Here is a 17,295-nt window from a genome sequence, read left to right as displayed (position 1 = left end):
CACCACTGAAGATCCTAAGTACAAACCTACTCAGATCAGGTGTGGCCCTTAAGCACAAGAGTGTCAAATGTTAATGTATGGGTATTTATTGATATCTTAGTTTTTGTTCCCAAGTAGAACAGTTAACAAAATGGTATATACAAAAATAATTTTTAAAAATATGGCAACTCTTGATTCTACTTTGCTTTCAGCTAAAGATATAAGTAAAGACTCCTTTAAAGCTAATGTGACTTATGGTGGCTTCATGGATACATCAGCAGTGGTTGAAACTGGCACAGTACAAACCAGGCTAGAGAGAACTGTTATGTAGATAGCTCAGCTATCCAATGCCACCAAGCAAACTGCCAAGGATCCGTCAATTCAGAAAGGCAGAAGGCAGAAGCCAAGAGGTTACATGTTGGAACACAGATACAGAGAGGCTTTGAATTCTTTGCTCTGCAGTGAGTAATCAAATATCTTGTTAAGGCTTCATTTTTCTCTGCAATAAAGTCTCTAAATTAGCTGAGTGGTGTCTGGGAGTCTTCTGCTAAGTCTAGGTGAGAACTGAACTAAAGGTTAAGTGCCTGGAAATCTATGATTTACTTCCAAGCCTAGGTGTTAAATCTGACAACACTCATGTTATTTTCTTGGCAGCAGTACAGAAAGTCATTGGCTTCTTCAGGGATGCTTTTTAAGTACCCAGTATAGCCTAAGCCCTGAGATCTCTTGGTGGTCTCTGTCTAAGTATTACTTAGTACAGGTTCAGCTTCAGTTAAGCAATACTGTTTATCTTTATCAAGCTGGACTCTAAAGTGAAGAGACCTTTTAGTTCTTGAAAGAAGTCATTGGTTACTTCTCACATTTTTTTTTCATTTGCAGACATATAATTTGCTGAAGCATGCAACTCTGAGAGACTTAACATGAGCCTCAAAACTTACCTCTCTTATCACTTCTGCCCACACTTGTGGACTTTTCTGAAAGGCAAGGACAACGTCCTTCACACTTAGCTGAGATTTGCTTTCCTGAGACACAGGCTTGGTAGTCTAGTTTGCACTGTAACAGAAAAAGAATATCAATCCTTATGATAAACAAATTCTACTTCACTAAGTATTTTGAAAGTAACTGGGTTTAGCCACTTATTTATTTGTTTACTTATTTATTTAATAACTAACTAACCTGGTAAGTCCCAGGGCTTTACAGAAAATAAGCATAAAATCAACATCAAGGCAAATAATGGTGTGAAGCTACTAACTCAGATGTTATTAAAATAACAGGCTTTAACTCGACCTGATAAGAACAGGCTTTAACTCGACCACAATAGCAGTACAGGTAAGCCTCCTAGTAAGTCAGGGAACTGTATTTGACTAAAGAAAAATTGTAATTCTTGGCTATTGCTGAAAATTCTGGGAACTGAAGTTCCCACATCTCAAAACTGCCAAAATTAGGAAATATTGTATGAAACCAAGTAGGCAGCATCTGTGTCTTCCCAGCTTCTCTTTTTATTTGGTACCAGCTCTCCTATATAACCTGCATAATCTTTGTCTTCACTGTATTTTCTTTCTGCTCCTAATTTTTTTTTTATAGATTTAATCAAATAATGAGTTTCATTTGAATGCTCTACTCTACTGATTCTTGGTATTCTTTAATGAAACCATATATTTCAGTACTTTAAAGTCTAGCCTATTGTCTCAGTGTTTTTTCCTCCCTCGGTTTAGACATGGTTCACTGTGGTTTCACAAATTTCAAGATGTGTTCTTTGGGAGTAGGTAAAATACAGGATACAAATGTAGAAAAATCACATGTGAAACATCTCACTTGCACTCAGTTCTTACAATCGTGTAAAACAGTAACTCAGTATTAGCTTCATATTGTATATGGAATTGAGGGGTAAGTATGACAAAGTGGCTTGTCTATAAACTCTAGATATATTCATAGTAAAGATGGTATTCAAACTAATAATTTTTTGTTTATGGAATATGGAACAATGCTAGATACGTAGATAGAATGTAAATTTAGCTATTTTTGGTCATGTTAAAATATAAGAATTAAAATATATATATTCCTGTAATTTATTTGTCTCCCTATTGATTTAAATTGAAGAGAAGTAACCTATACCCACTCCAAGATAAAAGGACTGACCCTCTTAAGAAAGCAAAGTGGTTTGGATAGGTGAATCATGCAGTAAATAGTATCACAATCTATTTTATTGCCTGTCAGATGGTCATAGTACTTCTATAGTCACAGAATTTCTAAGAGGGACTTGACCAATCAATCATTACAACTATTCAAGAAGTTTATGATTAGCACTGCTCATTTCTTAGCCACAACGTCCTTCAACAGGGATGGGAATAATCACTGAAATGTTAATGGGAACAACAAACAAAATACTGAGACCTGATTTAGGGGTATTCTAAGTTGCTTAAATGTTAAGACAATTGTTTTCTTATAGACTAATATCAACATCTAATATAAATGAACATTTTGAAAAGTATTTAAAATTTGGATCCATTTTGGTGCAACATGAAAGAATATACAACAAATACATTTATTTTTCTAAACTTTGCTATAAATTACAATTAATACAGGTTTATTACAGTATGCATTATGAATTTTATTCAAAAAGTTCAGTTATTCTCTTTATCTTTGTCTATGGTTGTTAATGACTCATTTATGAAATATGTATCATGATACTATAATGGACTTCTTGATGCAGTACCTTTTCTTAAACAACACCCACTGATTGCACTGCTAATTCATCAAGATCAATTTACTCAATTATCTAAGGCTGAAATATTTATAAAGTTGTAAGTGAACTGAAATATCACATAAAGGGCATGCTCATTAGTATTTAATTGTAGGGAATATGCAAAACATACATATGTAATCAGCATATCACTTGTTGCTTTGGGGAAAAACTGTTTTGTGAACTTTTAATTTTTCCTTTGCTTTTCACTGCAATATTTCACTGTGGACATTAGTAAATTTTGATAAAATTAATTCATGCATAGAAATAATCACCAGTACCACCACTGTCTATGGAATATAATGAGACAGAAAGAAGACCAATGTGTACTCATGAACTACTTGATCATTAACATTCTAATTATATTTTAAAACTTTTTAAAAAGCCTCTAAAGTACATTGCTATCACTGCAGATCCTACATGGGTCAGTTAAGGAGGTATAACTTGGAAGAATATGCATCTGAGTTTACATCTGTATGTGAAGGAAGCATTTATAGGAAGTGACTAGTTGAAATGTCAACAACAGTGTTGTCCTGCTGGCAATAGCACTTAGATGCAACAATCAGATTCACAGGATAACATTGGGTGACAAGATGTAACTTTTAAATCTATTTGCAGATGATATGGTTCTGACTCTCTCAAATGCTTTTCATTCAGCTAACTATATTAAGAAGGAGTTAGTCCTGACATCTCTGCAAATTCCTCTATCAGTTAATTTTCACAAATCACATCTGATGTTTTTTCATACACCCCAAGACATTCAAAAGGTAATTTCTACAGATTTAGAGATTCCAAGAGTATATAAATCTTTAAAATATTTAGGTACCATTATTACTAAAAATATTAATAAAATTGTTATTAATAATTATATACCAACATGGAAGAAATTAAACAGGGAAATTAAAAATTGTGCTTCAAACCTTTTCAACATTTTAGGGCAAATTGCAGTAGTAAAAATGAAAATCCTCTCATGGCTCAATTTTCTATTTCAATGCCTTCCAGTGGAAATTCCAGAACAGGCCTTAAGACACAGGCAAAAATAAAATAATAAAATAAAATAAAATAAAATAAAATAAAATAAAGCTTTTGCTTTCATACAAAACAGAGAGAGAGGGAGAGGGAGAGGGAGGAAGAGATAATAACAGGATTCTATAATAGACTTCAGAAACAGGGAGCCTGGGGCATGTCCAATTTGATAATATATTATCAAGCAGCACAGTTAGGGCACATGATTCCATTCATTATCATTATCACAATCATCTCTTCTAACAATGGATCCAAACTGAAACTATATTAGAGCCAGATTATTTTATAAATCAATGTTTTTTTCACCCAAAATATGTTTCTAGAATAAAACAGATCGAAAATGTTTTCACTAAAATTTTACCTTTATCTGTTGTTTTGTAAAATCCACCAATTGTCTACACTCTAATAGTAAACAAAAAACATTCTCAGAAAGGTTTGGTACATTTGTTTCTTTTAATTTCAGTTTGTTCAAAAACACTTTCACCAAAAAATAATCTTTCAAAATAACTATCCCCTTAATCCATTTTAAACTTTCTTACATTCACTTCTTGTTAAGCTTTGTGCCAAAAGATTTTAAATCTTTAAAACTTTTTTCCCCCCTTTGTAATACAGAAAGATTGCTGACTCACCAAGTGGAATTTTCTTATCCCGCTGCTCAGAAAATATCTCTTTAGTTATAAATTAGTTACATCCAAAAGTATTTAAGAAATTAGGCTGATGCAACACTCGTCTCTATTTAGGCTGCATTACAGCTGTGAGCTTAAATGAAATTCCTTGATTCCTAACTCATGAGCCAACCACAAAAACCTCAGTTCCTATACTCTACTCATGAGGAGCAGCTGTCCAAAGTGCAAGTGGGTGAGGTCAGAATTTCTCCTGCACCAACCAGATTTCACCCTCTGGTTGCTGATCTCTGCCGCAATGCCATCCCTGCTCCTTCAGGGACATCTAGTGAATGAATCCTCACCAGAAGCCAAAAGATAAAGGTAATATTAGCAGACTGTGATGTTGACTGTAACATAAATATTAAGGGCACAGGAAGATGAAATAGAAAAAAAAAAAAAACTAAGCAAAACTCCAACAGGTGCAACAGGAAACTGAAAGGGATGATACTGAACTAGATAATACAGGCATCAATTTTTCTAAATTTTTGGCTTGATTATAGATTACAAACACTTATTATGGAATATAAATGGAGCTCAAAAGAGAAAAAAAAACATTATTTGAAAAAATTAAAACAGATATAATTTGCCCATAAGAGACACATCTTAGAAAGAAAGACATAAAATATTTGAATTATAAAATTTTGGATAAAGAATTTATTTCAGCAGAAACTAAAAAAAGAAATGGAGTCATTTTGTATATAAATCTCCAACTAAAACCAGAACTTGTATTGACTGATCCTATGGCGGATTTGTTTGGGTGGAAGTAAATTTGCATGGGACTAAGACTTTGATATTGGGAATTTATGCCCCAAATGAGAATAAAGTAGTGTTCTATAAAGGCATGGACAGACTAATAGGTTTCTTTTATAAAAATTGGTGTTTTGAGGAGGGATTGGAATGTAGTGGTCTCCCCACAACTATATAGAACTTCTGAAAAAAAATATTAAAATCACTCAAGGCAAACTACCAAAAGTTTTTTTTTTTTTTAGTTTAATGGATAATTTGGGGTTGGTTGATATATGGAGACAGTAAAATGGCAATTCAAGAGTGTACACCTACTTTTGTGAAACACATAGATCCTTTTCAAGAATAGATGATTTGGATTTCAAAGAATTTGGCTACTATGGTAGAGATATTACCAAAGACTTTTTCATATCATAATACTGTGAGTTTGATTTATAAAAGGAAATATAGTTCTTTTAGATGGAGACTAAATGAAATGTTGCTACATAAAGAAGCAATAGTGGAGGATTGTAAAAAGAAATTAAAATAATTTTTTGAAAATAACTTAGATAAAGGTACTGATTTAAGAACAGTTTGGGATGTAAGTAAAGATTTCATTAGAAGTTATTTTGTACAATATAATAGTGAACTCAAAAAGAAGATAAAATGCAAGGTATTTTGGATGAGATAAAGAGAAAGAAGATGAATTAAAGAAATTTCCGGACAAATTTTAACAAATTAAGATTTTACAATGATAATTATCTATGTTAATAATAAAAGAAATGGAAATAAAAATGAACTATGTAAAGGGGAAAAAAAGTTTGCAAACAAACCAGGGAAATGGTTGGCATATAAATTATGAAAAGAAAAGGAAAAGAAATGATATCGAAATTACAAGAGGTACTGTATTAATGGCTAATGTGGCCATACAAAAAGCATTTCATCAGTATTATTCTAACTTGTATAAAGGAAGTGACAGCTCTCTAGAGAAAATAGATGAATATCCAAAAAAAACAAAATTTACTGAGAATTACAGAGAAACAGAGATAGATTCTGAACAGACCTATAGAAATAAGGGAAGTTTCTGAAGCTATAAAAAATATTAAACCAGGAAAGGTGCCTGGACCAGATGGATTATCAGGTTCTTATGATAAATGTTTTGAGGATAAACTTTATAACCTTTACAAAACATGATGAACTCTATCTTACAACAAAGAAGTATGCCAGAGAGTTGGAAAGAGGCCAATATAGCACTAATACCTAAAGAGGGACAAGATTTGACTTTTACAAGACACTATAGACTGACATCATTATTGAATAATGACTACAAGTTGTTTACAATGATTCTAGCTGATAGACTGAAAATAATTTTGCAAGAATTTATTCATGAGGATCAATGTGAGTTTTTACCTAAAAGTCAGTTAAAGTTAAAACACAGTGTTAGAAATGTGTTGGATACTTTGGAATATTTGGAGCAACATAATAAAAAACAAGCCACATAGATTTTGTTAGATGCAAAGACATTACATTTGACAATTGGAACTGTGCTTTCTTGTTCAAGGTTTTGGAAGATGAGAATTTTGGAGAGAACTTTATAAAATAGGTAAGATCGATTTAAGCTTCACAGAAAGCACAAATAACTGTTAATGGAGATCTAACAAAGCCCTGTGAGATACAAAAGGAACAAGACAAGGATGTCCAGTGTCTCCTCTCTTGTTTATTTTGATTCTTGAAATACTGAACAGAGATATAAGACAAGATTAGAGGATTGGTGTTAAGGTGTTAGAAGATGCAAAGGAAAGAGGAAGATTAGGACTATTTTATTTGAAATTGTATTTTGCAGCTTGCTGTTTAGTTTGGATAAAAGAGTGGGCGCTGCTGAAAAATAGAAGGCTCTTGGAGTTGGACATGACCTGAGATTTGGGTGGCATGGGTATTTGTGGTATGAGAAAGTCAAGGTTAATGTGGATTTTAAAAATCACTACCTTAAATATGCCAGGTTGAGAATATGGAATAGATACAAACCCAGGTCGTGTCCGAAATACCTTTGTGGCTCTCAGCACAAGAAGCACTACATAGACGGGAAATAACAGGCAAACATAAATGGCTAACTTATTGTGAGATATTAAAATTTTGTCAAGGAGAATGTAAAATAAAATCAAGAGAAGAACTGGTGGCAGAGGGATACAGTTGTCAGTGGTTCTCTTATTTACAGTTATTTACAGTTATCAGAAAGATTTAAAGTAGACAAAAGAGTATATAGTTTTGAACATTGTAAGACTCAGGTTGAAATAGAATTGTGTACAAACGATGAATATGCTAAAACGTATAAACTTTTATTAAAATTTGAAACAGAAAAAGAACAAGTGAATGTATGATAAAGTGGGCTAAAATTTTTGGTTATAATATACAGATAGAACAATGGGAAAATACTGTATGTGGTTGAAAGGATTAAAATTTATACTATGTTACAATCTTAAAGAGAATTTTTATAAAATGATTTACCGTTGGTATACTATGTCACCAGAGAAATTGTCTAAAATGTATAAAGACACTTAAAATTTATGTTGGAAATGTGAACAATAAGAAGGGTCATTTTATCATGTTTGGTGGATGTGTAAAAGTGATGGAAAATCAAATACATACACTGATTCAGAGGATTTTAAAGATCAATATACAATTGAGACCAGAGGTTTTTATTTTGGGATTGATGGACAAACGACTGGAAAATTGTCATGGAACTTTGTTTTTGTATATGATAACTGCAGCGAGATTATTGTATGCAGATACAATATGGAAAAATTCGGCATTACCCACAATGGGGGAATGGTTGGTGAAGATGATGGAAGTTGCTGAGATGGCTAAATTGACTTCTTTGATTAGACAAAAGATAATATTTATGTTTATTGCTGACTGGAAACCCCTTATGGAGTTTTTGCATAAAACAGAAGAAAAAATGAACTTATGATTTATGGTTTTGATGATTAGACCGGATAGATTTCAGAAAGAAGAGAATTACGTTTATAATTGTACTTAATTTGTATTACTTTTTAAAAATTTTTAATAAAATTATATTAAAAAAAGAAAATGTTTTCACTAAAATGATAAAATAAATAAATAAAATGATAAAATAAAATTTGGAAGAGCAAATACATAGATTTAATAAAGAATACTTATCCTTTCACTCTTTTAATGACATATATAGATCAGGATAATTATTATGGTTTGGTTAAAATGACATTTTTGAGAGAATCTTTATAGACTAAAAGATTTTTATAGCAATAGGGAACATCTCAATAAAAATCAGAGCCACAAATAGGTGATAAGTTACTATGGTTATTTTAGTATCAGTTCAAATCTCTTTTAGAAAATAGCAATATTGCTTTAGCAATATGGCTGTATATCAATTTTGAGAAATTAATACTTAACTACTTAGAACAACCAAAAGGAACAATCTAGTATTTCATAGTATTTGGGGGAAATTTCTCATGAAACCTCCTTAGGTACACATAAGGGGATCCAAAGCTGAACAGCTGAAGTGCAGACAGTGAGCAATTCTTTCTTGCTGCTTGCTTTTGCCCAACTAATGGCAGGCAGTTAAGAGTGGCCAGCAGAGCATGAACAAAAAAGAGCAGTCTTTAGTCAGTTGAACTAAAGGGTCCAACTTGATAAGCTCCCTTGCTGTGTAGACGGATCTCACAAGCTAAACAGCTGAGCAAGGGATGTTGGAGTGAGCAGTGCAGCAGCACAGCCACCCCCAGCCACAGCTAACCAACCTAGCAGACTCTCTACCTGCCCTAAAGGAGAACATTCAGCTCAGAATTCTTCTTGCAGACTCCCAAAGAAGGATCTTCTCAGTCTTCCTAGATACCACTCTCCCCAAAAGGCTCCTCTCATAGCATGAGCTCAGCAGCAGGCTAAGAGGGGCTCTGAAGGAGAGCTCCTCTAAAGAAGGGAGGATAACATTTGTTTTTTAAAGCAGCTTCAAGGGGTTGTTTCATCTGAAGCTTTGTTGAAGTGAAACACACATTTGAAACTTTGCACAGCTGTACTGAAGAGTAACCAAACACATCTATTACCATCATACCAAATATAATGTCTTGCAGAATGATAATGTGGAATTCTAAAACTACTCTTTTTGTTGCAAATGATAGTAATTTCAGAGACACTGTATTTTACAGAATATAAACAGATATTCAGAGGGGGAAGAAACATATACGGAGCTATTATTTCTGGAATGTTACTGCTGTTACTCGTATTAAAAAAAACCCTTAGTATCGATATTAAGAATCATTTTAAAACATATAAATATATATAAACCATTTTTAAGAACACCATAAAGACCCTATATTGTGGAGGAAAAACAGTTCTACTATTTTTGGTTGGGTAAGCAGACATATAATCTGGCTTTCAGAAGATGCAGTACATATTACATGTTTTGTGGATTCATATAATATCTGAGAACAATATAATAATAATAATGACAAAGATTATCAATGAATATGCATAGTATTACTAAAGTAACAGATTCCAGGAATTCAAAAACCTGATGATCACATTTAATATTAATGATTATGGATTTAAATTCACAAATCAAATCCCAACCTCTTATTCACTCATTCTTTTTGCCTAGAAGAGTTCAAAACAAATTCAGATTAGAAGTGAAATTTATCATTGTTAACCAAAGTATCTTTAAACTTCAATTCTCTTTGTGTGTGTTTGGAAGAATCTTATAAACCTTGAGTTTTTAAAATGAAATGGGACTTCAGGGTGGAGAAAAACAGGGCAGAAAAACTGTATACTGTATATTTAGGGGGGGAAATGATTTCCAAGATCAACTGAGGCCCCAACTGATGCATATGGGATGACCCTGCTAATAACAGGAGAAAATGTGAAAAGGACATTTTATGACAAATGGGACATTATGTGATCTCACAAGAACTGGACTTTGGGGCAGGAATATAAGGCTTCCTTTTTCATTATGGCAATCTCCAAACCTAATGCAGGCCAAAAGAATGAATGTTAATTCCGATAATATAGCTGTACCAGGGAAATTGAGCAAACTCCGGGAGGTAGTGAAGGACAGGAAGACCTGGCGCGATATTTTTCATGGGGTCACGAAGAGTCAGACACGACTTAATGACTGAACAACAACAACCAGGGAAATATACATTTGGCAGGCAATAAGCTAGGAAATGGGGTAGCATGTTATATAGCAACAAAAGTGAGTTGAAACATTATAAAATTTATTCTCTTTTACATGTTTAGGAAAGCTGTCATCTCAAATATGCCTCACTTGTCCATTGTACATGCATAGGCTATATATAGTGCACAACTTCATCTTATGCACCAATAGTGCCCATTCCTCAATTGGGAGGCTGATTTGTGGACATTCTTGCTTTAGTCACCTCCCAACTGATATACTGCAACACACTCTACATGGGGCTCCCTTTGAAGACCATCTGGATGCTACAATTGGTGCAGAAGGCAGCAGTGCAGGCAGTAATGGGTATAAAACAGTACCATGTAACACCACCACTCCATGAGCTGCAATGGCTTCCTATATGCTTCTGGGTACAATTCAAGATGCTGGCTAATGGTTCTTCCCTGTTTTTAGCTGGAATTATTAAGCTTGTTTTTTTGTTTTGTTTTGTTTTTGTTTTGTTTTTTGTTTTATTATACACTGTCCAGAGTTGCATTGTTTGAATTGGACAGCCATATAAACATTTGGAATGAATGAATGAACTCTTTAAATTAAGAAATGAAAAATGAAGCAATTTGACATTCAAGAATTCTGCATAATATAGGAAGACCTAGCTCTCTGGAGAAGTCTATAATGTTGGGAAAGATGGAAGGAAAAAGAAGAGGAGAACCAGCAGCAAGATGGATGGACTCAATTACAGTGGCAATGGGTGCACCATTGGAAGACATGAAGGACCAGGATGGGGACAGATCATCCTGGAGAACATATAATTAATGGCATATAATCAATCATGGGTAGGGAATGGGGAAAACAGCAGAGCTTGAGCAACTGAATTTAATCTTGAGATCTTTTCTAACCTTGATGAGTACATATTTCATCCCCATCACTATTAAAGTCAAAGAAGCACATCCCAGTAGTAAAAAAAGAAATGCTATCTTGATTCAGCATACTTTAAATCAATGCTTAACTTAATATGCGAAACATTAAAATTATATTAAGAAAATAATGTAAACACAAGCAGTAATGGATTCTGAAACTGAGATTGTGACTTGCTTTTAATGTACTACAGAGTTGCTATAGGTTACTGAAAACAAGGGAAGCGTATTTGCTGTTATGCCAGAAACTGATAATTGGACAATCTTATTTCATTTTCTTCCATAAGACTCTAACAGTCTGAAAGTCCTCAAAAGTTTGGAAATGTATTTACCAATTTGTTTTCTAAAGACTGGTATTAGGCTAAATGCTACACAGACAAGAAGTTGGGTCTTTTTACATGGCATACGACTGTGTCCAGGATATTTATAGTAATTTTTATTTCTTTTTTTCTACTTATCATTCCTCCACTATTCAGCCCATTTAATCTTGTTTAAATTATGAAGAACAATACCATCTTCATAAATGAAATACTGTTCATCAACTAAATTTATGCTACTAAACTTGCAATCCTAAATCAAAGGCCAGGGCAAGTAAGTGAGTGCCCATTTCCATTTACAAAATTATTGTCAGAAGACTGGAATTGATTGTGACAAAAACTATTTTATAATATACTGTATTATTTTAGAATTAAAACAAGAGTAGAATATGGTGTATGAATGAGTTGAGATAAATGCTGATGGGTCCAAAGCAATTAGATACTTTTAAGGCTCTGATTTGTCCTTCCTCAGTCCTCCCTAAATTGATGTCACTTTCCAGTACTATTCATACTCTCTTATTACAAACTGAGTTCAAGCTCTGTCTGCATTTCTACTGAATATTTCTTTCAATCACCTATATTAAACATTTGGAATTTTGGTCACTAATTTCCACTCTGATATCAACAGTAGGTTTCTACTACTTTGCGTGCAAATAAGACACAGTTTGCCCCGAGCGGCAATTCAGTAGATTGTTGTGTCTGAATGCTGGAGGAAAGCAAACAAACACACACCAGCAATAAGCAAGCAGTCTTTCCAGAAGTTCCAGGCTAGATTCTCTTTGGCCCCTTATCTTGAAATTCTCTTGGATACTACACTTGATCTTAGCCAAGAGGCCAAGATTAATTCTAATACAGTAGGTACTTCAAATGTGCAGAGATATTTTGACATTTGGGAAGCTAAACTAATAGTTGAAGAATGCTCATAAGGCAGAAAGTACTTCTAATCTCCTTTTTCTGAACTTTACTTGATTTTTGTACAGAATAAAAATACTCTATTTTTTAAAAAATAATGTTATAAATCATATTTTTGAACATTTAGATACATAAAAAGTTCTTTAAAAAGAAAAGGAAAAAGAAAAAATACAGATCAATTTGATCAAGTCAAAAAAACCATTGCGGGCACATTTACAGATTTATTATGTGGTCTTGATATAATGGTAGGAATTTGGCTCCATTTTTAATAATAGCTTTATTGCATTTTCTGTGTTAATGGTTGCAAGGCATATTTGGACAGAACCTTAACTTTGAGCCTTATTCATATGTAAAATTATACTCTGAGATAATCACAGTTTGAAAATTGCAGTTAAATATCACCCAGCCCCCCAGCCCTAGCCCTTTTGGGGCAAGCAAAGGTATTAATACTTTGTATCATCCCATTGTCTATGAAGATTTTAAATCTTCCAAGTTATTTCAAGAGAAATTTGGATTACCGTAAACTTCAAAATGGCAGTACATTCAACTAAAATATATTTTGATATAATATTGGCCAAATGTATTAGCTAACTAAAACTGATGAATTATTGTCAATATGAATGAATTTAATTCTACAGTTTTTGTTTAAAAATAGCATATCATTATTGTAGATACTATTTTCAAGAACTCTGGAATGAAGAGTTGGAAAAGTTCATTTTAATAAACCAATGAATATAAAGTATGTTTCCCATGATATTTAGATAAGATGAATAGATAAGAGGATACTAACTGATATGATAGGCATTTGTTCCCCTATTGTCCCATTTTGGTTCAATATCCATAAGTTTGTTCATATAGTATTTTAAGAACAATAAAGTTTAAAATCTGAATTAAAGTTTGAACAATAAACTTCAAAGTTTGAATTTATTACATAAATGCGACTAGGGGGTATAGAACAAAAGATTATTGTTCAAAGGAGAAAAAGAGAATGCAACTCTAGGATTACAATTTTGGATCAATAAATAAGGATTCTTATCACTCTTATGCACAGACTGATCAATATTATTCTATGTGGGTAAGATTTAATGATGTCTTTTAAAGTTCAGCTGAATGATTTTATCTGCAATATAGTATGTTCTGATGGTGGCGGCTTGGGGTGTAGGTTTTTGGGGGGTGATCTTTTGTTTTTGTTTTCTTTTTTCTTAGATATTAAATAATAACACTTTTTAAAAATTAAAAATCATTAAGTTTGGATGCTAGGTTTTCTTTCTCTATTTTATCAAAAGTATGTAGTACTGAAAAATCCATTACAAAATCCAGTGCTGCTCAATCACTATTAGCTGCTTACTTAAATGATTCCTTATGTACTCTTCTATTAGGAGCTCATTTATCAAACATTTATGGTATCTATGTTTACTTAAACATGAACATAAATATTATTTTCAAATGTATCCTTTTTTCCTTTTGAAAAATAGACAAAAATACCGTTATTCAGTCAAATCGTTTACGTTCTGTGATCTTGAAAATGCATAAACAAAAAGTATAGTTTGATATCTGGCTGGAAACTAGATCTGGAAAGCCAAATTGTATGAGAAGTAAAAATAGTGGCAAGCAGGTTTGCATTGGGTTACCTTGTAAAAATATATTTTAAACTATGAGAGAACATACTATAAATACTGTTTTTAATTTCTGATAAACACAAGGTCTTCTCTGAAAAGTGAAACAAGATTCTATAACCAACTGGAAACATTTGATGCTTTGAATGTTGTTTATTTTCAGTTTTCTAAAAAGCTATTGACAACGTAAAATGAAAATTGGGACAGAAATTGAAATGAAAACTGCTAGAAATAAAAACTAAAGTATGTCTAATACAAACTGCATAATATTGTAAAATGATGTGAATGGTGTGATTTTTTAAAAAGAAAATTGGTATTTCAATAAAAATTATAACAAACATGTAGCACCACAAATTTTGCTTAATGATCAGCTTTAGTTTCATTTTTAAACAAAAAGGCAAAAAAGGAAAGGTTAATAAAAATATATGAATAGAATATACTATTTTAAAAATGTACCCATTTGTATTTAACAAATAATCTCCAGCATTCATATACTTACTTTCTCAACAATGCTAACCTGAAGGAAGATGAATTGGGGGGGGGGGGGAACAACCCTCTACTTCTGAGATTTAATGCAGAACCTTTGTAGTTTGAAAAAAAAAGTCTACAAGCTATGCAATATAACATCAAACCAAAGATGCACCTAATTCTTGATTCTCCTAGCAGCCAGCTACATGTACCAAGAAACTTACAAGCAAGCAATGAAAGCAAATATTATGCCTTCAGCCCCCCAGATGGATCAGAGGCAGTTCCAAAGGAGCACTGACCTAGAAAAAGATTCTCAGTTTAATCACGGCTACAATCTTTCATTTCCTACTGGTTACAGTAGTTTGGGGTACATTATAGGAAGTTAATCAAATAGCACCCCTACTCCCTGAAATACCACACTAGCCACACAATAGATCAAACTGAAGAACTGATGGCTAGAGGGCCCTCTCATCATTAGCTGTTGGCAAAAGCTTAAAGTTTAGATCAAGTTGGCCAACTTGGAGCTGGGTGTTTTCTCCAATATCTCTTATAGAGACCCCTATTGGAAACACTCCTTCCCCTTTAAATGAATGCCTCAATGCCACTGAACTACAAAAGATGTGGCAAAGCCTTGTGAAAGTAACAAAATAAACAAAATAATCATTATTTCAACATTAAAAATGAGGAAGGCAAATGTCTCACTAGCTTAGCCAGATGGACAGATGGGTAATACCCTTCCCAGACCCATGAAATGACAGCTGCCTATAGTCCATAACGATCATATCCATAATTTACATTGATATAGTAATGTTGTTATACAGTTTTGAGTGGTAAGAGTCAGCAATAGAATAGCTGAAGGTTTGGAAATTCGTTCTTCTGGCTCTGTTCTTAGAAGTCCTGTCTTTATGACCAAAGAAAAGCTCCCTTTAGCCGCAGGACTTGTCAGTCAGCCATGCAGCAAAACCACTCCCCAACCCCACCACCTGAAATCCCAGTCAGTTTTCTATTCAACTGTACTGAAGACTGAATTTCTCCCCAGATATAGAAACACATAGAAAGCCAGTTTGGTCTAGTGGTTAAGGCACCAGACTAGGAACCAGGAGACTGTGAGTTCTAGTGCTGCCTTAGGCATGAAAGCCAGCTGGGTGACTTTGGGCCAGTCTCTCTCTCTCAGCTCAAAGACTGCATGGATTTTTAGGGTATATGATAATGTACCACAAAAATCCTGGAATAAATGTTATGAGGAAACTGATATTACATTATTGATATTTATTTTATTTCTATAGGAGTGGTGCAATATGTTGACATGTGTTCAAACATGTATTATACAATTTGCAGAAATCATTGGACATACTGCAAATAAACAAAGTTTATGAACCTTTTATGGCCATTTGAATACTGATTACCCTTCAAAATAATCCTGTATTTGTGTAATGGATTGTACAGTTTGAAAACCTGAAACACCTCATCTATTATTAGGATAGAAAAACAAGCAGTAAGTGTTTTTAAAAATACGTAGCATTATATGTAATTATTGCAGCAAATAACTTGGGGTTACTATAAGAGTTTGTTACTACTATATTTTTCTACCATACCTCTCTCCCTCCCTCTCCACCCCATTTGCACTGATTAGAGTGGGGTAGAAACCCCCAGAAGGCACATTTTAGTCTGATCATTTTGTATTGGTCATCAGTATTTCTGGACACAATACAAAGCAATAAGAATAAATTCTGTATTTGTATGAGGTACTGGCAAGAGGATCTATGTAAAACATCACTCATTTTAGGCTAAAGGTTGCCAGCAGTTTTGCATAACCACAGTAGAAATTATTCAGAATAATGGGCTGGATTCAGTTTTAGGTGTGGAACTGAGTGGTGAAGCAGTCTTCCTTGTTCCATCTCTCCATGATGGCCCTCCATTCCCCTGGAAATACGACACAGTGGAATAAAATGCACTGTTGAATGGAATAGAGAGTGACGTGGGAGAAACAGAATTTTCTGAAAACAAGATGGAGGCACTTTCTGTGTGCAGAATTCACTAATGGAAAGAATGTCTATAATGTTCAATTATCAGGCCTTGATAACTTGGTTTAATTCATTGTGTTCATTCCTCTGATTTTTTTGCATAGTGTGAGTAAGAAGTTGCTAGAGACACTATGTCCAAAATTTGAATATGGGCCACTGTATATTTAACATGCTGGTTTTTAAAGGTGCTTTTTATTTTTTAAAACTCCTTTTTTTTAAAAAAAATCTTAAAAATTGATTCAAAGAGGTAAAAAAATGGTAATTTTAAACCAACTGCCAGATCAGCTGTTCAAGAACTCAAAAGAATTGCACAACCAATAACTACAAATATTAGCAAAGGATGGTCAAAATTAACAGGTTTCACTTACTAGTTTAATTTTCATATAAAACTGGCATTAGTTGTTTTATTATGGCACAATTATATTCAGTTTTATTACAATTACCGAACAGGGATTACGGTATTCCCTGGCTAAAAAGAAAAATTCATCCAAAAAATGTATGTTCTTTCTTTGCTGTCTTGTCAGCAAATCGAAGATGTGTTTTGCATTTTACAGTGGTACCTCTACTTACGAATGCCCCTACTTACGAAATTTTCAAGATACGATCAGCTCCGGCCCCAAAAATTTACCTCTACTTACAAACTCACCTCGACTTATGAGCCATTTTCCGCCCGTGCCACGTGGTCCGCGGCCATTTTTCCGCCGTGCCACGTGGTCCGCAGCCATTTTCCGCCCGTGCCACGTG

The 17,295-nt window shown here is 33.5% G+C and overlaps 1 protein-coding gene across 1 annotated transcript in view; it reads right to left on the bottom strand.

The window, feature by feature from the left end:
* SPOCK3 (SPARC (osteonectin), cwcv and kazal like domains proteoglycan 3) overlaps nucleotides 1-17,295 on the bottom strand; it is a 160,935-nt gene that overhangs the window by 44,101 nt on the left and 99,539 nt on the right. Inside the window, exon 6 of the mRNA XM_088132536.1 lies at nucleotides 918-1,032. Within this exon, the coding sequence (XP_087988662.1) occupies nucleotides 918-1,032 (115 nt within the window). The remainder of the gene's footprint in view (nucleotides 1-917; nucleotides 1,033-17,295) is intronic.

Source organism: Python bivittatus, unplaced genomic scaffold (genome assembly GCF_059951505.1).
Source record: "Python bivittatus isolate LINGU-HERP-01145 unplaced genomic scaffold, Pbiv_v1 ctg000070_np1212, whole genome shotgun sequence".
NCBI lineage: Eukaryota > Metazoa > Chordata > Lepidosauria > Squamata > Pythonidae > Python > Python bivittatus.
This window is presented reverse-complemented; position numbering and strand designations above follow the sequence as displayed.